Source organism: Apus apus, chromosome 1 (genome assembly GCF_020740795.1).
Source record: "Apus apus isolate bApuApu2 chromosome 1, bApuApu2.pri.cur, whole genome shotgun sequence".
Taxonomy (NCBI): domain Eukaryota; kingdom Metazoa; phylum Chordata; class Aves; order Apodiformes; family Apodidae; genus Apus; species Apus apus.
In genome coordinates, this window is record NC_067282.1 from 59,610,893 (window position 1) to 59,631,529 (window position 20,637).

At 46.0% G+C, this 20,637-nt stretch overlaps 1 protein-coding gene across 5 annotated transcripts in view; it reads left to right on the forward strand.

Moving 5' to 3' along the window:
• The first annotated feature begins 5,606 nt into the window (after window positions 1–5,606).
• The window catches only part of ARHGEF7 (Rho guanine nucleotide exchange factor 7), a 129,477-nt gene continuing 114,446 nt past the window's right edge, over window positions 5,607–20,637 (forward strand). For 2 of the 5 annotated variants that reach the window (XR_007888621.1, XM_051610645.1), the window contains exon 1: window positions 5,607–5,887. Coding sequence is in view for 4 of the 5 variants with exons in the window: in XM_051610645.1 (XP_051466605.1) it covers window positions 5,723–5,887 (165 nt within the window). In the remaining variant the exon portion in view is untranslated. The remainder of the gene's footprint in view (window positions 5,888–20,637) is intronic. The other 3 variants (XM_051610628.1, XM_051610636.1, XM_051610655.1) reach the window with 2 other exon arrangements.

Below are 20,637 nucleotides of genomic sequence, written 5' to 3' on the forward strand. Positions count from 1 at the left end.
CAAGAGCGACCCAGCAGATGGTAACACTTGTTGTGCTATGGGGAGACAGTGATTTCCTGTGTGAATGGGGACCAATCCAGTTTCATAGTTTCATCAAATGTACCCAGTACATGTACATCTGTAAGAATCCTCTTACAAACCTCACCAAGCAGTCCCATCAAATTACCTGTTCAGTCCTCTTCCTCTTTACCTGAGCAAAGTGTGGGAATGTTATCATAAGTATGCTGATGAGAGAGTTGTACTTTTTGTTGCTCCTGCTCAACACATTGACCAAGAGCCTCTAGCATCTCTGTGTTCTTCTCCCCTCTCCCATCCTGTGTGCTGCCTTTCCATCCTCCTGTACTCCAGAAATGTCTCAAAAACTGTCTGTCTGCTGCCAAGGACTTTGGAATAAAGTGGAGGACAGGCTATTCACACCAGTAGCAGGACACTACTTCCCTTTGCTAATAATGTCTGCATGTTTAAAAACAAAAGGAGCTTAGAGCTGTGACAAGCTTTTATAGGATTGAAAAATGTGGATAGAAAAGGACTCTAAAAAATACGTGCAACAGTCACTATGTGTACCTGCCAATCCAATGGGCCTATATCTCAAAGAGGATTTTCTTCCAGTAACCTAGTTAACTAAGAATTTTCTATGCAGCAGTGAACGAGTGTCATTAGCATTCACCCTGAGTAAGAGAATGGCTTTGACTGTGGTTCTGCTTATTTGACTTCTCTCACTAAATCTTGTCCATCATGATGAATGCTTGGCCCACTTTTATTCTGGTAGGCGTAAGGCAGTCTTCTGAGGAATGGACCCTGTGTGAAGTCCAGACCTTGCTACTGCAGTCAAGTCATAGAATCACTTTGACCCCCTCATCATATTCCCCACTAAAACCAGTAGGGTTGTGTGCCCCGCTACTCTTTACCAGCATTCAAGATTTTTATGGCTAGAAGAATCAAATATCTTTTTCTGATTTCCAGCATAAATTTATTCAGGACCTGTTAATATCAATTTTTTCTTGTGCAAGCATTGTCCTTAAGCTTAAAGAGCCTCTTGCCTGTCTATCTGTGATATTTACCCACTGATGTATTTATAGACAGCCCTCCTGTCCCCTTTCTCAGGCTTTATTTTGCCAGGACAAACAAACCAAGCTCCTGTAAGATCACTGTCATTCTTCTGATTACTCTGTTTCAGTGTGATACAATTTTTCTGGAACACAATTGTCCAAGTGTCTGTGCTATGCTCCAAATAAGATTTAACTAATGACTTTGTAACACTTTTTTCTTACCTTTACTCTGCCCAAAATCCTCCATCAGGTACATCGTAAAATCCAGTTTGCCCTTTTTGTGAATGGTCATGTTGGTCCTCTGTAATCAGAGCTCTCCACAAAAGTTTTAGAGCTTGCTGTTTAAAAAATGTCACAGATTCATCAACTTCAAGGGAGCTGTGACAACTTCCACCAGCTGGGGACCTGCATCTAATATTTCAGCTTGCAGGACACAGCTTTCTTTGTGGCTGGCCCAAAATGGTGGAGCTCACTGCCAAATCCCCTCCCCCATGACCTTCCCCAGGGGAGCGACTGATTTGCTTCCACCCAGCCTGCAATGTTAGAAATGTACTTATTCAATTTTATGCTACTGAAATACAGGGCAAAAAAATGGCAAATGCTATTAATTCCGTATGCACACATTTAAAAAAATTCTGAAAATCTGAGTTCTTTTTTTTTTTGTTTAAATTCAAATAATTTCCAGTTATTTTAGCCATTTTGACTTCTGGCCATTCAATTCTTATCCTTCGTTTCTTTCTCAGTCCTCATTAAGTGTGAATAAAACTTGTTAAATTGCAATTAAAATAGATTTCTTTCCATGGAGAGAGCCTACATGTGACTGCACTGCTGCCCACTGTCCTTCTTCATTTCTTTCCTTCTCAGGTTTATCCTTCATCTTCCATCATTTGCAATTTAGACTATGCCCTTCAAGGCAAGGACCAGCATTTTATATTCCTCTCTGCCAGAAGCAGAAGTGCTTTTTATTGGTTTCTGAAACTATAAAGAATGTAACGGATCAATGCCATTATCCTGAACTGCACTTAGAAGACAAAGGCAGCGTGGCTGCTCAATTCATGCTCTTGGGGGCACAGAAGCAGAGCTACGTTTTGGACTACTGCAAACTTGCCAGAGGACTCTGGATATTTCCATCTAAGATCATAGCCAGGCTAAAAGCTACAAACACACTGAGGGCTGCAACAAAGCTAATAACTCTCAGAATTATCTTCTGATAATATCTGCTTCGTCAAGTGAAACAGATGTTAACAAAAATTTGAGCTCGTAAGACTAAGATTGCGAAGGGTGTGGCAGCAACCTGGACTCTGAGCTCCATCAGAGCATGGTGTCAATAGGCTGCTTTGATTTAAAATAGAGACCTGGTGACAGTATTTCTGCTTTTGAATAGACCCTTAAAGCACTTGCCCAGGAAGTGGTAGAGCAAGTGGGCTAGAGGCCTGAGGGATATGAAATCATAGCCCAGCAGAAATAAATAGGGGACTTGAGCTCTGGAGCATCTCTCTCCCAGATGAAAGCCCTAACCATGGCTCAGTATCCCTGCTCTTCCCATGTGCCCCCAGGAAAGGAAGAGGTTTAGAAGCACCTTCTCCTTTGCTTTTTTTCTCTTTGGGATTGGCTTGGACTTTCCTTCCTTCAGCACATGGCATATCGTCCACCGTGTTTGTTAGGCCCAAGTCTGTCTGGCCACCCATTGCACTGCTGTCACCCTTGGTCAGACATCTGCTCAGAGTCCCATATTTGTGTTTCTGCAGCAGCACTTCAGCTGCACTCTGTATGGTACCCACACATTTATGCTTGCTTGACAGGCTTCTCAGGACCGGGAATTTTGTGTCTGCCTACTGAAACACTTTGCAGTTGGGAGGATAATGAAATAACTGGTTGCCTGTTGGTTTGTTTTCTCCATTGTCACCTGTGCCAGTGCCATGCAGTTCATGGAACTGCCTTCCTGAGCTCACCAACACCATCTCTGTTGTATAGATTTAACTGACAGCTTCAGCTGACAGGCAGTCAAATCAACAGCAAAGAGAGCTGGTGATATTGAACTGGTGACTGCTGGTTTCCGTAATGGCAAAAGACGTGCTCTCCTGCAAGCCTCAAGATACTTCTGAAAGGTAGGTTTAACTAGACATGGAAATACAACTCTGAGCTTAATACGGAAGTGTTGCTTTGTTGGGGTGAAGTTTTTACTCAGAGAGATGTAAACGTCGCTAAGCTTAAACTACAGAGACAGTTACATATAGGACAGGAATCCCAGCACAGTGATTGATCCAGTATGACCCCTCTGTAGCTAATTACAGATGTCAAGGCAATTTCTGCTCAAGCTGGAACAATATTTGATTAGTCTCCTCCCATTGAAATCCTGACCTTGCTTTGGCTCCGAGAAAGGAGAGGCATGTATCCAGCTAAAACATCTCATTGCTCCTCCAAGGGCAGGCAGATGAGGTACTAACAGCTGAAAATGAGAAATGCCTGATGAGAGTCCAAAATGAAGCAGCAACTTTCTCTGCCTCCTGTTTGCTTCCTCTCCTGCTCTCCCTCCTTCAGAACCTGTTGCTCAGACTGAAAAACTAAACAAAACCTGCAGAAGTAAAATTGCCTGCTGATGACTTTCTGTTAGTTCATAACAGAAGAAAGGAGATATGAGATATCTCTACTGGTAATTTTTTGTCATATTGAAAACTGACAATTTATTCCTGCTATTTTGCCTTTCAACTACTTTCTAATCTCTGGCAGAAATTTATCTTCTATGTTGTGCCTACCTGGTTTCCTTAGTAACTTCTTGTAAGAATACAACAAAAGCTTGGGAAAGGCCCAAATAAATTGTACGCTGCTTATCCTGTATTTACAGAAAACGATGCACTGTTCAATCTATTAGATCTCTGCCAAAGCTGGATGACATATTTCATAGAATATTTCTTTCTCTCTGGTTCAAAACCAGGTCCAGATATTATTGAACTGAAAAAAAAAATCAAAGTGGAAAAATATATTTGCTTGTGTAAAGAGATTTAGGACCTGGAAGTTATCTGAACCTATATACATGCTCTTTCTCTACCCTTTATTTACAAGTACTGAAATTGCTTTTTCAGCTTTGCATGTATTTAAAATATTTTTCAGAAAAAAAAAAAAAAGTGGTTAAAATCATGCCTCTTGATGCCTTCAGGAAGAATTTTAAGTTGCTTAAACATTATCACAATGCGTGATTAAGTAAAGATACAGTCAGTTAATTATTTAGAAGCAAAAGTGGGACCAAATTCAGGACAGAAAAGAGAATAGTAACAGCTTTAATTGTGAAATGAATAAGGAGGAGTGCAGATTGGCAGTAATCATATGCTATATTGTTTGTTTTACTTCAGAACTCCCACCGTGGTGTGGGTTCTACTCGCTGGATGGGGAAGTGCTGGTTTCCCTCTGCTCGGCACTGGTGAGGCAGCACCTCAAATACTGCGTGCAGTTCTGTGCCCCTCACTACAAGAAGGACACTGAGGTGCTGGAGCGTGTCCAGAGGAGAGCAGCGAAGCTGGTGAAAAGTCAGGAGAGCAAGTCTTATGAGGAGCAACTGAGGAACTTGGGATTGTTCAGTCTGGAGAAAAAAGAGGCTCAGGGAAGACCTTCTTGCTCCCTACCACTCCCTGAAAGGAGGTGGTAGCGAGGTGGGGGTTGGTCTCTTCTCCCAAGTAACAAGGAATAGGACAAGAGAACAGGCTGCCCAGAGAAGTTGTGGAGTCTCCCTCACTGGAGACATTCAAAACCCACCTGGACGTGTTCCTGTGTGATGTGCTCTAGGTGACCCTGCTCTGGCAGGGGGGTTGGACTAGATGATCTTTCGAGGTTCCTTCCAACCCCTAGGATTCTGTGATTCTGTGATTCTATGAAGAGGAAACGGCCTCAAGTTGCTCCAGGGGAGGTCTAGGCTGGATATCAGGAAAAATGTATTCAGTGAAAGGGTTGTCAGGCACTGGGACAGGCTGCCCAGGGAAGCGGTGGAGCCAGCGTGCCTGGGGGTATCTGAGAGACGTGTAGACGTGGTGCTGAGGGACATGGTCCAGGGGCGGACTTGGCGGTGCTGGGTTGGACTCGGCGATCTTCAGCGCTCTTTCCCAAGCTCAGCGACTCCGTGATTCCATTCCATAATCCCACGCCGCGCTTGCCTCCCGCCGCAGCCGCTGCGCGCCCGCGGAGGCGCCGTCCGCCCGCTAGGGGGCAGCCGCCGCCCGCCCCGGCGGGTGCGGAGCTGGGGGAGCGGGGGGTGCGGGGGGTGCGGAGCGGCGGGGGGTGCGGGGGGTGCGGAGCGGCGGGGGGTGCGGAGCGGCGCGGTGCAGTGGGAAGCGGGGTGTGCGGAGGGGCGGGAGGTGCGGCGGGAAGCGGGGGGTGCGGAGCGGCGCGGTGCGGCGGGAAGCGGGAGGTGCGGGGGGTGCGGAGCGGGGCGCGCTGCCCGCCGCTGCCAGTGATGTCATGGGGCGGCGGCGGCGGCGGCGGCGGCGGCGGCGGGGGGCGGGGAGGAGGCGGCACTGCAGCTGCATGTGTCTGTAGCGGCGGCGGCGGCGGGGCCGGGGCGTCGTCATCTGCATTCAGATGGGGGCGGCGCCGGCCTCCGCCTGAAGCCCCCGCCCGGGGAGACGCAAAACCCACGCGAGTGCGCGGGGTGCCGCGACCCCCGCCCCGCCGCCGCCGCCGCCATGAATTCGGCGGAGCAGACCGTTACGTGGCTGATCGCCCTGGGCGTGCTGGAGTCGCCCAAAAAGACCATCTCCGACCCCGAGGGCTTCCTCCAGTCCTCCCTGAAGGACGGGGTGGTGCTCTGCCGCCTGCTCGACCGCCTGCTCCCGGGCACCATAGACAAAGTAAGTGTCCCCTCCTCTGTGCCCCCTCTGCTTCGCCGGCCTCGCCTCCCCCCCCGCCGCCCTTTGTGCCGCCGGGCCGGCCGCCCCCGGCCTCGCCCGCCGCCGGGCCCCCCGCGCCGCCCCGCAGGGAGGGGAGTCCCCGCGTCCGGGGGTGGGGGGGGGGGAAGCCCGCGGTGCGGCGGGGTGGGGGGTCATGCGGGATCGGGCGTGCGCCCCCGGGGGGTCCGGGGCGAGAGAGGGGAGCGGCGGCGGGCAGCCTGGCTTGGAGAAGTCTTTCGGCTTCGCGGCCGCGATTTGGCAAGTGTTACAGAGGTGGGGGGGGGGGAAGAGAAAAACGCTGCTCCTTTCTCCAGATCGAAGTTCTGGGTGTGCGTGGGAGAAGCATTTTTGGGGTGGGGGGGGGGTATGGACCTTTCCTGGCATGCCACGAGCGGGCTGCAAACTTGTCTACGCAACTGCTGGAATAGTCGGTGCTTCTTCACCTCACTTGGGAGGTGATTCAGCTCATCCCTGCTGGCCTCCGAAGGGCGCTTGGACGTTTGATGCTTAGTTTTCTTGAAGGCTGTTGGAGCGTTATTTTGCGTCTTCCACTGCTCGGTAGCCTGTGGAAAAAGCCTCGTCCTTTTCAGGTTGAAAATAACGTGTTACGGCTCAGTTCGGCGGTGCGTTTGAAGAAAATGTGCTCGGTCAGGTAACTTCTGTGTGTTGTCTGTGCGTACGTCATTCCCCTCGTATTTCAGCCAGAGGGGGGGTGTTTTTGTTTTTGACTTGGTCCTGCCCGGTGTTTGACAGCAACGGCGCAGATAACAACCCGCGTGTTGGCAAAACTCTCCTCATGAACCAGGACCAGGTGGTGAAGGGAAGACTGATGAAGGTCATCTGCCATGCTGATGGAAAAACTCCCTGCTTGAAAATAACACCGTATTTTGTTGCCTTTTGCAGTCGGCAGACCCCTCCGCGCGTTGGGGCGTGCTGAGAATGGGCTTTCTGCTACCTTTTGTGGCTCGTTTTCAAGTAGTCTGTTGACCCACAAAGTTGCAAACCAGTGCTTTGAGCTCGGTAGGGTGCTCGACTGGGCTGTCTCCCTTCAGTTCTTCACTTGACTACCAACGGGGGTTGTTGCTTTTCTATCGTGTACTATAGCACGGAGATCCTGACCCTGGACTGGAGTCCCATGCTACTGGATATCTTAGGCGGTTTCTGCCCTTCTAAATTCACAAGCAAATTAGGAGGCAGCACAGGGATATGTGGAAACCCTGCAGGAGCCTGCGGTGCTGTTGATGGGCGATGAATGCAACGACAAGCAGGCGAGGCATGTCAGCAGCAGTGCAGGTGTGGGGAGCTTGGGATCGCCCATGGTGGCCAGCAGAGATAGATGGGACAGCTGTAGCCGCTGCTGCTGCCACCAGCTTTCCCCACCATCATGTTCCCAGAGTGGCTGTTTGTGTGATAGAGCCAAAGAGGATGCGTGTCTGCTCCTCAGATGCCGTGGCCGTATGGCTGTGGTATACGAGGTGCAAGCTGCTGTGCAGGATACTTAGGCTGCAGGCTGTGGCTCCAGAGTAGGTAAATGTCCTGCTCCGCTGTCCGGGGTGACGCGTGTGATGTGGGATTGGGGGCAGGGACCTCCTCAGCGTGGGGTTCCCCTGCCTGGTCACATGCTGGCTCGAGCAGGCTCTGTCCGTGCCTCCGTGCCCCCATGCTCTCTTGCTTGGTGACACCAAGCCCAAGGAAGGTTTTAGTAGCTGGTCCCACCATGCTGCTCCATGCTCCTTCTCTGAACACCTCTCCAAAATGTTGGGCTTTGGGTCCTGGGCAGAAAAGGTCTTTCCTCTTGTGTGGATTTCCAGCTTAGTAAAATGGGTTCCTGAACTCAATTTGGGGAATAGGCTTTACTGAACAATGAAATAAATGCTAAAGCATGACAGAAATGAGTATTAGAACAGTGCTTCCCAACTTAACGCCCTTTTATTGTGTGGTGTAACTAGAAGCAGCTCAGTTACTGGGAATGAGAGGTTCTTTTTTGACGACGGAGGAGCGGATACCTCTGATGTTTGGGCAGAGTGACCCTTCATGGCACACACACCCAGCAGGAGGGTTTGCAGAGGGGCACAGCTCTCCACAGCCTCCCCTGCTTCCAGGCTGGCCTGCAAGGTGGGGGTTACCCTGGGCCTGGTGGGGCAGAGGTGTGGGGTTTGCAGCGAGTGATACATGGGCTGGGATGGCACCGGGGAGAGCTGCCCTTCATGGCCTCCCACCCCCAAGCTCACCATGGATTCAGCAGGATAGGGGCTGCTGGGGATCCCTCCTGGCTGAGCGTGCCTCCTCTGGCTTCGGCTTCATTGAAGTCTGGGGATAAATCGCTTATTTTTTTGATGTCTGTATTATTTTTAGGGGCCCTTTATTTTTTTGAGAGGAACTGTATTTATTTCTGTGGGCCTTTCACATTGCACTTTCTAATTCACAGATGTGCCTGAGAGACTCATGAATTCATTTTCCCATCAACCTTTGTGTATATTCTTTTTCTATGGACTCAGTATATACCACATGCTTCTTTCATGTGCTCAGCTACCATTATACATCTGAGCTATTTCCATAATGCCTGTTTTTTCTTTTTCTTTTACTGTTTTGTTTGGGTCTTTTTTGCTAATAAAAACATACAAGATTTACATCCTTCTCTGTATTTTGTTGCTTTTTTGAATGTCTTTTTTCCTATTGTTGATCATTTACATTGTATATTTTTATACCAAGTGCATTTTTTAAATGAGCCCTTTTATTATTTATTTGTCCTGAAAGCCTCCAGTTCAAACTGGACAATTTTGACATCTAAAAGATAGGAAGTGTGTCCCACAGATGTAGATTGTTTTGGTTCTTAAAGTAATTTGAGATCCTAACTTTCTATAAGTAACTGATATGAGCAGACACTTGGAAGACTCACAAAAGGAATTTTTCTGTAAATACCAATTAGTAACTAAAGCCAAAGAGAATATTTAAAAAGTACAAAATTATAATTAAGAAGAAATGTTTATCAGGTTGGGTTTCTTTAAGATGTTTTCTAGAAAAGTCTATAAATACATTTCTTTCTTTCAAAAGAGGATTCAATATGTGTGGGAGTGTAAGAATACATTTTTCTGGCCTTTTTGTGCTTTTTAAAGCCTCTGGGTACTCTGAGAGTAATTAGTAGAATATTTTTACTAAATAAAGATTGTGTGACCATAAAAAGGAATAAAGCAGTTGAAGGTCAAATAACAGCTTTTTCCTAAGTCGATAAAACAAATTAGTGGGTTTCGAGGCTGGTTAGCATGTTCTTCCTTTAGATTGCTGTGTATTTGTGCCCCATCCTTGCACAGAATAATGTGCAGAGCTTCGTGTCAGGAAGTTTTGGCTAAATTTGTTTACATTACAGTCATCTTCTATCTTGAACAAAAGCAAAGGACAGATACTAAGTTCGCCAGATTCCAGGAACTGGGAACGAAAATCCTTCAGAAAGTAATGTTATTACAGACTGTTTCACTCATTTTTGGGCTCCAGTTTAACATCATGATGATTCCTTTGCATTTTGAGAGAGACCATGACAGGGTGAAACAAAGTAGTTGGGTTGGTCAGTGTGATGGTACTGCTCAATATCCCTATCCTGAACATGGGGAAGGAACAAAAGGGAGAGCAGTTATTTAAAAAACAAGCAAACTACAAAAGAACAAAACAAAAAACCAAAACCCAACGAAAACCACAACAGTTTCTTCCACTGTGACCAGACCCAGCCATGTCTTAGTTTTTTAATGTGCAGAGATCTGTGCTGAAAGACGCTGGTCAGTTGATCTGCTCTGAAGGGTGGAGGATTGCTGAATTCAAGTCCTTTGAATGAAAAGCCATGGTTTCGAGTTACAGGATTTCAACCCCACACTGTAAAATTGCGTTACTTTGATGGCAGGGGAGAGGATCCCCGCAGAATCATTGCAGTGCAGTTGTCTGCCGCTTAGATGCTTTTCCTCGCAGAGATAATTTTCCAAACAGATTCCTGCGTGGCAGACCCGTTTGACCCACTTTTGACGTTGTAAACAGAGATCAGAACTGGAGCGGGAATTTTCCTTGTCATATGAGGCTTTGCGCTCCATTAAGTTTTGTTTGTACTTTCATTTTTGGTCAGCTGTCTTGACAGAAAGCATCATTTGGAGAGCAGCTTTGTTCTGTTCAGGGAGCATAGGGAAGGCGCATCGGGGGATGTGGTGGAGCAGCCATTTGGCACCCTGTCATCCCCCCCCCTCCCATTAGGGCTCCGGGAGAAGATGAGAACAGCTGCTTCAGTGCTTTGAAGCCAGGGGACAGGGCAGCATGCTGGGTGCACGGCTGTGTCTTGCACGCCTTGGCCCCCCCTCCGTTGAGCGGACCATCTCCGGCCATTGCGCCAAGTGTAGGATTGAACAACCCAGAGGCTGCTCCGCTGCGTGTGGGAGGCTGATCCAAAACACAGCTGCTTCCTCCCGCTGCTCCTGCGTCGCCCAGGCGTGACAGGAGCAGTGCAGGGATGGCCCCGGGAAAATAAATACAGCGCGCTCTTGCTGGCTGAGACTCGCGGCGCGGCTGGAAGTAAACTCCCTTCTCCCTGTGGAGGATTGGGCACTAGCGTCTACATTATTTTGGTTACTAATTGGGGTAGTAGCAGGACTGGTGGCAGCAAAGATTAGGATCTTTATGTAAATACCTTGTATATTACTATTGTTCTCTTTTTAATCATGGAGGTCTTTGGCTAAACAAAGCGTTCTGAATTGTAATTTCAGAAGAAATTAACTCTTCATGACTCCAAAGGCAAATGAATTGCTGTGTGTGAGTGCGAGCACTGAAGAGGAGTCAAGAGTCCCCCAAAAGGAGAGCCCAGGCTGCCACACATGGCAGGTGTTTTGCCAGCCTTGTCTTTGTGTTGGGTGGGAATACTTACAGCTCTGGCACAGAGTTTTTGTTCCCTTGTCTCTGATTTCACATGGATGTACCGGGACCAAATTCTTCTATCCTATTGTGACAAGGTGTGTCCTGGATGTGGCGTTTCAGGTAAGGGAAGAAGGAAGGGAGGATGTTTGGGAGACAAGTTAAAAACCAGTGATTTTTGTAGCCTGATAGCCTTTGCAGAGGGTGCAGTGTCAGCCGTGCTCTGAATGTGGAGCCCAGGCAGAACTCAGGAACCATGGTAAGCCTCCCAGCAGTGGTGCAGAGGTTGCTCCTAAGGTAGCAGTTGCCAGGTGCTGGTTGCCCCTAAGCAATCTGAAATTGGGCAGTTCCTCTGGCAGGATGGGTCTGCCTGTACAGCCCTGCTGAGGCTATCAGGGTCTGCCTGGCTGAGCTGAAGGACTGCCCTGCCTTTCCTGACTGAAATCCATCAGGATAGTGTGGCAGACACTGGTATGCTGCAGCAGAAGGTCATCGTAGGACTAGACCTGGGAGGCAGGAAGCAAAATCTGCATTTTAATGTGCATATGCTCTTTCCCCCCAGCAATAATCCTTATGTAGAGCCTCCCAAGGAGATTATTTAAGCTTCTGGCAAGAATAATCCATGCCAGGCAGCTGTGCCTGCTGTGGCTGAGTGCTTGGGGAGCACCGACATGCATGCGGATGCTATTGCTCCAGGGTGGAAGCACTGTGAGGGTGAGCCAAGCACCAAAAGCAAGTTATCCCAAGTGAAGTCATTAGAGTGCCGTTTTCCTGAATAGATGGTGTTGTTTTTAAGTGTTTCTGTGAGCTTCTGATGGGATTGTTTGGTCTTGTTACCGAGTTACTGTTATCACATGGAAAAAACAAGGGGTAATGGGCACAAGTTGATCCCAGGGAGATTCTGATTGGACACAAGAGGTAAATTTTTCACCATGAGGACAAACATTGGAATAGTCTCCCAAGGGAAGAGGTAGATTCCCCCACACTGAACTGACAGTTCTCAGCTTGACAAGCCGCTGAGCCATCTCATATAAACGATAGTAGTACCTAGAAAGGTTGGACCAGATTATATTTGAGGTCCCTTCCAGTCTGGCATTCTCTGATTCTATGTTCTCATTTTCCATGTTACTTCTATTGTCTTGTGAGAGCAGAGGTGCACAGATGCCCTGAAGGAGAATGCCCTTGCTTTTTCTGTCTGTGCACTTGCTGTATAATTCTGGTGACTGGGATGTTATCCAGAGAAACATGGTCTGTATGTATGTGCTGAAGAAGCAGAGGACTTGTATCTTTTTCCTTGAAAATCAGAATCTGTAAATGGGTAACGATCTAGACTGTGTGAAATAAGGACATGCCAGACCCTGAGAAGAGGGGGAAATTAATGAAGCTAGTGGTGATTAATTGTTTTTATGAGAGAAGACACAAAGATAATTTTTGGTGGTCTTACTCTCGTTAATGTCCTTTCCGCAGTTTCTAGATACGTTCTGTCTATGTCTGTACATAACGTGGACAACAGAAAAGGCAATTCCTTAGCCTGTGGGTGCCCTATGGCTACCCAGACCATCCTCTGAAGGCTGTGGTTCTGTGGGGAAAAGGAATAGCTGTGGGAATGCCACCAGCAGGCTGCCTCTGGTTACTGCTGAGTGCTAGTGGCTGAAGACACCACATCATTCAGCTTAAAATGTTTAAGATTGTAATTCAGGCCTTAGAAAAACTGTTTTTAAAATTGAAGTTTACAAATTATATATGTTAAGAAGTGTATTTAAGAATATATATACACATAGGTACTTAAAATCTGACTTTGAACCACTGAGGGGAATTCAATATACATCTTTCTTAAATAATATTTTAAATTAGTCATTACCAAGTGGCTGTGATTTGAAGAGCTGGAACCTTAAAACGTTTCAAGCTTGACAGTGCTTGCAAGAATACTGTGAGCTGGCAGCGTAGAAGCAGCGTCAGTCTTGCACCTTGGCTGGCTGAGCTTTGCTCCCTGATCCTCAGCCAGCATGACACTCCTGAGCTCTCCCCGACTTTGCTGCATGGAGGAAAGCCACCTTCTCTCTGTATCTCTCGGTACACGTGGTTGCCACTATCACCCACCAGAATGTTTTGTTCAGGTCTCCATTTTCCAGCTCTGCAGCGAGTGTTGTCAATGTTGGCAGCTTACCCGGGAGAAGATCTCCACTGTAGGACTTTGGTAGTTCTGTTTCCACACATGGAGAGGTGGAAAAAGCAATAAAAATCATACACGCACGCCCTCGCTGGTGCAGCTGTGCTGACAGAGAAATGCTTTTGTTGGCTTCGTTCATGTCATTGGGGGAAGTGGTACCGTTAGACTGGCAGAGGAATTCCCTCTCTGGCATATGTTCCATCCACACTGGGGAGCGATGCCAGCATATCTAGCAGCAGATCTCTCCCACTGTAAACAAACCCTGAGTGATTGGACTCCTGAAGCCCGAGCTTGTGCTGCATCTGAGCAGCGATGCTGCGCAGGAAGCACTGCAGGGTTTTCCACGAGCAGGGGTGCAGAGTCCCTATACCTGCCATCCTCCTTTCAAGGGGAACGCCAACAAACAGAGCTCCCAAAATACCACATTAGGTAGAGTTCTGCCAAGCAGCACCCAAACGCTGCCCACACCTGGAATGACACTTCATCAGGCTTTTCCCACACAGTGACTTCAGGGAAATACACGTCTTCCTGCGGGCACCTCGTGCTGGCACCCCTGGAGCTCCACAACATGAGGCTGATAATGATGCGGGGGTTGGTGGCAGTTGCATGCTGGCTGATTTCCTCTTTTTCTTTAACATAGCAAGAAAAAAATCAAAACCACAGGAATTGGGAATATTAGTTCTCAGCATTTAGGAAACCATGGAAAGAAGGCTACTCCTGCAGCTGTAACCAGACCCTCTTTTTTGTACATATAAAATTCTTTATGCACACTTCTGTGCATCTGTCTCAGTAGGACTTCTGCCTGGCTCAGTTCACAAGGTGGGCCTGAAAGTAGATCATAATTACCATTGCAAAGGCAGCTTTAAGTCTTGTATTTGCTAAGTTTTACATGCTTGGCAGTCTCAGTTTTTTAATATTATTTTAATGTAGTTTTTTGTGTGACGTATAAAAATACAATGGAAACCTGAGAAAACAAAAATACCATCTGGAATGTCTCAGCGCCCTTAACTTACTGTCTTCCTATCTTAGGGGCTTGGTCAAATACCACCTCCTGGAAGTCCGTTTATGGACTTTGGTAAGAATTTGATCAGGGTCCAAGGGAAGTAAGAAAAGTACAGTACTTGCACTGCAAAGAACATACTGTTTTCCTGAACATTGTTTAATACCGGTGCACATCGGAAAGGATGAGCTGAAACAGCTGTATCAGTTTTACAGTATCATGTTCGCAGGGCAGGTTAAAGAAAAAAGTGCCTCTAGTTGTTGTGTGAGACTCAAAGAACCAGTCTATCAAGGCTGCCACAGACCTGGCTGACATTTTAACTGAACTGTTAGCTTCCTTTGCAAACTTAGCTGAACTTAGTTTTTGAGGTCTGTTTCCAATAAGGGACTGAAGTGGCTAAAGCAGAACATGAGTCTGTTTGAATGTAGGTCACTGTTAATTATGGCTGGTCAAGCAGATGAGCACTTCTGAACATGCGCAGGGGAAGAACTGAAACAGCTGGAGGAGTTTTCAGTCAACCAAAGTGGTCCTGGTTCCAGACGTCATAGCAGGGTGGAAGTTGAGAGAGCAGGGAGCTGTGCCTGATGAGTCAGTGTGGCCCATTGGACAATAAAGGAAGGGTGGTGGGATAGGATTGTGTGGTAAAAGAGTAGGGCTAAATGTGGGAATGGAGTTTGGAATTGGAATTGCTGGTTTGGAACGTGGTATTTTGTGATCTGAGGTGGGACAGGTGGAAGGAAGGCGTACAGGGACTGCTGTGGCAATGTAGGATGTGCAGCAGAGGAGCATCATGCTCCTCTGGATGTGGGGTTAGCTGTGCTGATGGCTGTGGAGTGAGGCAGTGGGATCTAGGAGCTGCTGCTGCAGCTATCACTAACAGTGGTGCCCAAAGGCAAGAGGTCTGGGATCCTCTGTGCTAAATTACTTCATAAAAAATGGGCACATCACTTCTCAGAGAGGATGCACTATTGAGTTCTTCCGAAGAACTCTCAGAGGAGTCTTCTAAGTCTGGGAGTTTAGAATGCTAAGCAGATGAAGCCTCACTGTGTTAAAGTCATGGATAGAGTAAAAAACATAGGTGCATTCTTGCTTTTGCCTTGCCTTCTGCTGTTTCTTCGCTTTAGGTTAACTTCAAGGCCATGTATCCTTCTCAGCATATAAGAAATTTAGGGAATATTGTAAGGCACCTGCCTTCCCCTTTGTGCTGTGTGCAGAGCCTAAGTGAGCTCTTGTGTGAACCCTGGAAATCTAAGATGTGTGCACCTTAGTTCATGGCTTGTGGGAGCTTCAGTCTTTTACTGGATCTAGCTCTTACTGTCTATGTTGACTTCTGACTTCTGCGTTTTCAGAGCATGGGTTTCCTCATGGTGAAATGCAGGTGTCTAGCACACAGTAACTGCTGCATGGCTTATTATTGAGAAGTTGGTGGGCAGCAGGTTTTATAGGTTGGGAAAAGCCAGTACTGAAGAGCTACAGTACTGCAGGAACAGTATCAGTAAGATCTGGTGCTCCATCAAGACACTTAATTTTAAAACAAAACTGTGTTTTGTTCTGTTTAAAATCAAGTGTTTTGTTCTTGTGAATCCCTATCCATGTTTTTAGTTTAAATACAGCATCCTTCTAATGTCACCTGACACCACCAGCAGGTTGTGCAATCCATTAAATGGTTGGGCTCAACTGCAGAGTGTTTGTCACTTGGACATGTGGAAGATGCAACCCTCTGAAGTGCAGCTCTGACTCTAGCTGTTCTGGGAGGAATGTGAGGCTCCATCCACAGTCCTCTAAGCCCAGCTTTGTTCACTGATTACAGAGGGAGCACTGCACCTGCCATTGGTCCCTAGCAATGGATGCTTCCTCAAAAAACAGATGATGTCTTCCCGTGTAGCTACAGAAGATGCTGCTGTGATGCCACTCTTTGTTTTCCATGTCTGCTTGGTGCAACTTGTGAGTGCAGGTACTTTGAGATGGAGGATGGAGCAGGAAACCTGAATGCCTCAACATATGGGCCCTGGTGGGCGTGGGTGGAGGAGCAGGCAGGAGGCAACACAGCTGGGAGCGGTAGGGACGGAAGGAACTTGCAGGACTTCACAACCCAAGCTAGTATGAGGATGGTCTGGCTTCCTCCTTGTGATTTTTTAAATCTTGTTTTTACCCCTGAACACAAACCCTGATGACAAACCCCAGCCTGCAGGGCTTGTGCAGGATGTGTTTGCTTCTGTCTTCTGTTGTTGTGCCTTAGCCTCTGAAAGGGGCTGGACACCAAACAGCTGCTATGGAACCAAATGTGATCAGTAGCACCCTTCCATTAGCTTTGCTACATTTTTCATTTATAGTATTTTAACTGATTAGATTGTAGTAATGCTCTGTGTGTAGAAGGTGTTCTGAAACCTGGACAGGAAACTGTTTCCTGCTGCCAGGTGGATATGGTGTAAAAGACTGCAGGGAGAAGGAAAAGGAAATGATCCGATATGTTGTAACAGCACTCTCGTTCTCTCTGTTCCTACAACACCTCCCTATAGGGTTGCATTCTTCTGAGATGCTCTTCTCAGTACAAAGCTGCCTCTTTATGGAGTTTTCCCCTGGTGTCCCATGAGGGCCGAGCCTTTAGACTTCCGACTCTAGCAGCCGTATTCCTAAACGGGACATTTAAAGTGTCTGGTGGACATGCCTACTAGTTTGCAGCTGTTATGTTCTCTATTATTTTCAGCTTTCTAGTAACTGAGATAGTCTTCTTACATAGTAAACCATGTTGTATATATTATATGCTGTGGTAGATAGAGGATTGATTTTTTTTTTTTTAGCTTATATGTAGTAACTGTATTGTAATTCAGTCTCTCGCTGTTGTCCTCCTGGTAGATTCCAGCTGATATTTAAAGACCTCCTACATCTGTCTTCCTTTGACACATTTTTTCAACTTCTCCAGCAGATAAATGCAACTCGACAGCTAGTTTCCCATACATGTAGCTGAAGACATCTGCTTTTTATTGATTTCTCTTGTTTACTCATTGCAATCAAAGGATTTTTTTTTAAAACTCATTGTTTTACACATTCCTTTCTTATTTTCTTCATATACTTTCCCTGTCCAATTGAACTGATGGTAGCCTTTTTCATTTTTTCTTAGACCATTCTGTCATACCTTTTCTTGGTACTGCCTGTCTCCACATTGCCTTTTTTAAACACATTTGTTATTGATGATTAAAGTCATAGACTTGAACCAGTCAAAAGGAATGTAACATTTAGCTAGGTACCATTTATTTGTATTGCACATCATTCTCCATGTTTTCTGGATGGTGTAAAATGTACTCCTTGATAGCTGCAGTGCATCATGTAAGTGTCCTCATTGAACTATCCATGGTTTCTAGAACTACTCCCTGAGAGATTAAATCTTAATCAGAACTTGTCCCTGAATCACAAAGAAGTTGTTTAAACTGTTGCTGCTCTGTGTATTACCTTCCACTTGTCTCTTTGGATTGTACCATGAAATTCCCGGTCCCTAATTAAGAATCTGCCAGGTCCCTCTGGAATCTCTGTCTTTTCTAATTACTATTAACCTTTTTTCTTTGTATTACTAGAGCACACAGAGTTTCCAGTTGGACACTGAGGCCTCTTTGTACTAGGAGTTGTGTAGACATATAAGAAGACGACAGCCCCTATTAGTGAACTAACGGTGTTTGTCCATGAAAGCAAGAGGATTAAGCAGATACTGTAGAGGAAAAGATGTAACCTCTGTTTTTCACTGGCTTTATATACGTGCAATCCACTTTTTATTAAGCAAAGTAATTTTGGAGTATGACCCTACTTTCATTTTATGTTGTTTATCCTTCCTCTCTGAGTGTATTTGCCATCTTTCAGGAGATAAGGACTTAACTTGCCTGTGGTGTGCTTGCATTTATGTTTTGCTACATTTTGAGTGTTCTGTGAGGCTATCAATGAAATCTATGAGAAGAGACATCACCCTTGTGAGCTTCCTATAACTGTATGTAAAGGATGTCAGATGCCGTAAGTGTGACTTTAACAAGGGCTCGGCCCACGTAATTGCACTTGGAGATTTGTCAGGGGGGCTGAGTTGGTTACTTGGGTCCCTCGCTGTGTTTCTCAGCCTTCTGTAGGAGAAGGTTGCTAGAATCACATTAAGAATTCCCAGGTAAAGAACTTAAGGGGTTTGTTCCCTTTTATGGGATCATTAACGCTTTAAATTTCTAGCAGGATACAAATGCTAAGATATTTTTAGATTCATTACCCATATGCTTCTGTCTCCTGTTGGATGAAAGTGCCACTGGAGCCACAGAGCTGAGAAAATGTAGCCTGCTTCTTGCATCCTCCTGAAGTCCTTTCACTTGGTTTTGTGAGGGAAGAAATGGCATTTCTAAAGATTTACTGTAACTGTATTATTTTGAGGGAAGATGATTTTTAAGTGAAAACATGCATTACAGTGCTGATAGGGTTGAGGTCTCAGACGTGTATTTGACATGTATTTTAAACTTCTAGACATGAAAGAGAAGAGTTTGCAGGGTTTGGATTTTCTTTGCTTGTTGTTTCTTTAATTGGAAATTTAATTTTTTCCTCCTCTAATCAGATGTCCCCCTTCACGCCTTTTTTGGCCTATTTCCAGGTATTATGCAGTGTTTTATGAGTTACGTTTAGTCTCTGATGAGGTGGTATTACATATATTTGGGTTTCTTAAAATGGCTCATTTCTGTGCTTAATGTGTTGGGAGACTTGGAGAATAAGGAGAGTTAAAGTGGTGCACCTGAACATGGTTACGAGACAATATGTTTGTTCTTTTAAAGAGAAATCTAGATCCTACTGTGATTTCTTGTTAGAGTTTATTCTTGTTTGTGGAGCAGAAGTACTTCTAAGGTTTCTCAAAATGAAAAGAGACCTTCATAAAGTAGAAGCAAGCAAGAATATTGTGAAAGCAAAAAAGAGGCCAACCATATCCTGGGCTGCATCAAGAGGAGCGCGGCCAGCAGATTGAGAGAGGTGATTCTGCCCCTCTGCTTTGCTCTGGTGAGTCCTCACCTGGAGTGCTGCGTCCAGCTCTGGAGCCCCCAACACAAGAAGAATGTGGACCTCTTGGAGTGTGTCCAGAGGAGGGCAGCGAAAACAATCAGAGGGCTGGAGCACCTCTCCTATGAAGACAGGCTGAGGTAGTGGGGGTTGTTCAGCTCAGGAGAACCGAAGACTCCGGGGGAACCTTTTGGCAGCCTTCCAGTACCTGAAAGGGGCCTATAAGAAGGCTGGGGAGGATCTGTTCACAAGGGCATGTAATGATAGGACAAGGGACAGTGGTTTCAAGCTAGAAAAAGGTTGATTTAGGTTGGACATTAGGAAAAAATTCTTCAATACAAGGGTGGTGGATCACTGAAACAGGTTGCCTAGAGAGCTGGTGGAGGTCCCATCTCTGGACACATTCAGGGTCAGGCTTGATGGAGCTCTGAACAATGTTGTCTAGCTGGAGATATCCCTGCTTATTGTTAGGGGACTGGACTAGATGACCTTCATAGGTCCCTTCAACCCAATACATTCTATGATTCTATGTCTGACCTATAACAGGAGCTTGAAAACAGTTATCATGCAAATAATTAAATAAAATAATATAAATGGCAACTGTATAATCATTTTTTAAGTATTTCAAATATGGAGGAGGGAGCATACTAGAAGCATCTACTTCCAGGGAAGTACTAATGGGTTTCTCAGGAACCCTTTCGAACAAGGGATGTTGGCATGGTTGACTTAAACTTGAGATTTAGTCTTGAGAAAAGAAGAGTGAGGGGACCTTATTAATGTCTATAAATATGTGAAGGGTGGGTGTCAAGAACAGGCCAGTATCTATTCAGTGGTGCCCTGTAATAGGACAAGGGGAAGCAGCACCAAGCTACAACACAGGAAGTTCCACCTCAACATGAGGAAGAACTTCTTTACTGTGAGGGTGATGGAGCACTGGAACAGGCTGCCCAGAGAGGTTGTGGAGTCTCCTTCTCTGGAGACTTTCAAGACCCATCTGGACATGTTCCTGTGTGATCTGCCCTAGGTGTTCCTGCTGCAACAGGGGGGGTTGGACTCGATCTTCAGAGGTCTCTTCCAACCCCTAAGATTCTATTATTCTGATTTCTTAATAAAATGGAGAAGTAAATAATCAGAATAATAAAAAAATATAACAAGCAATAAATGCAAAACCAGCTGAAACAATGCAGGAAAGATGAAGCTCTTGATGTTTCCAGGGTGGTTCTCTGACTCTTTGTAGCCTTCCCTAATTTACTGAGATCGGTTTTGCTGTTGTACCCATGTAGGTCTTCTTTGATGTTCCCTTTATGTTTTTGTGCAGTAAGAGGGTTATTTTTAACCCACAGTGTTTTATCACAGCACCAAACAATTTGAGGAGTTTGAGGCAAGGGTGGAGAGGGTGTCTGTGCTTACTTGAGGAAAGGAAAATTCTTTGACTCATATTGCTACCAAATTTCTTGTATTATGAAATAGTGGTTTTCATTTAAAAATAATCTGAATTTTGTCTTTAGAAGGTGGTAGTGACTTGGGTTTGAAAGTTCTTAATACCGGGTTCACCCTGTTACGCTTTTCTATTTGTTAATTTTTGTGATATCATGTGGTCAGAAATCTCAGGGATGGTGTATAAACATACAGGATGGCACAACCTTG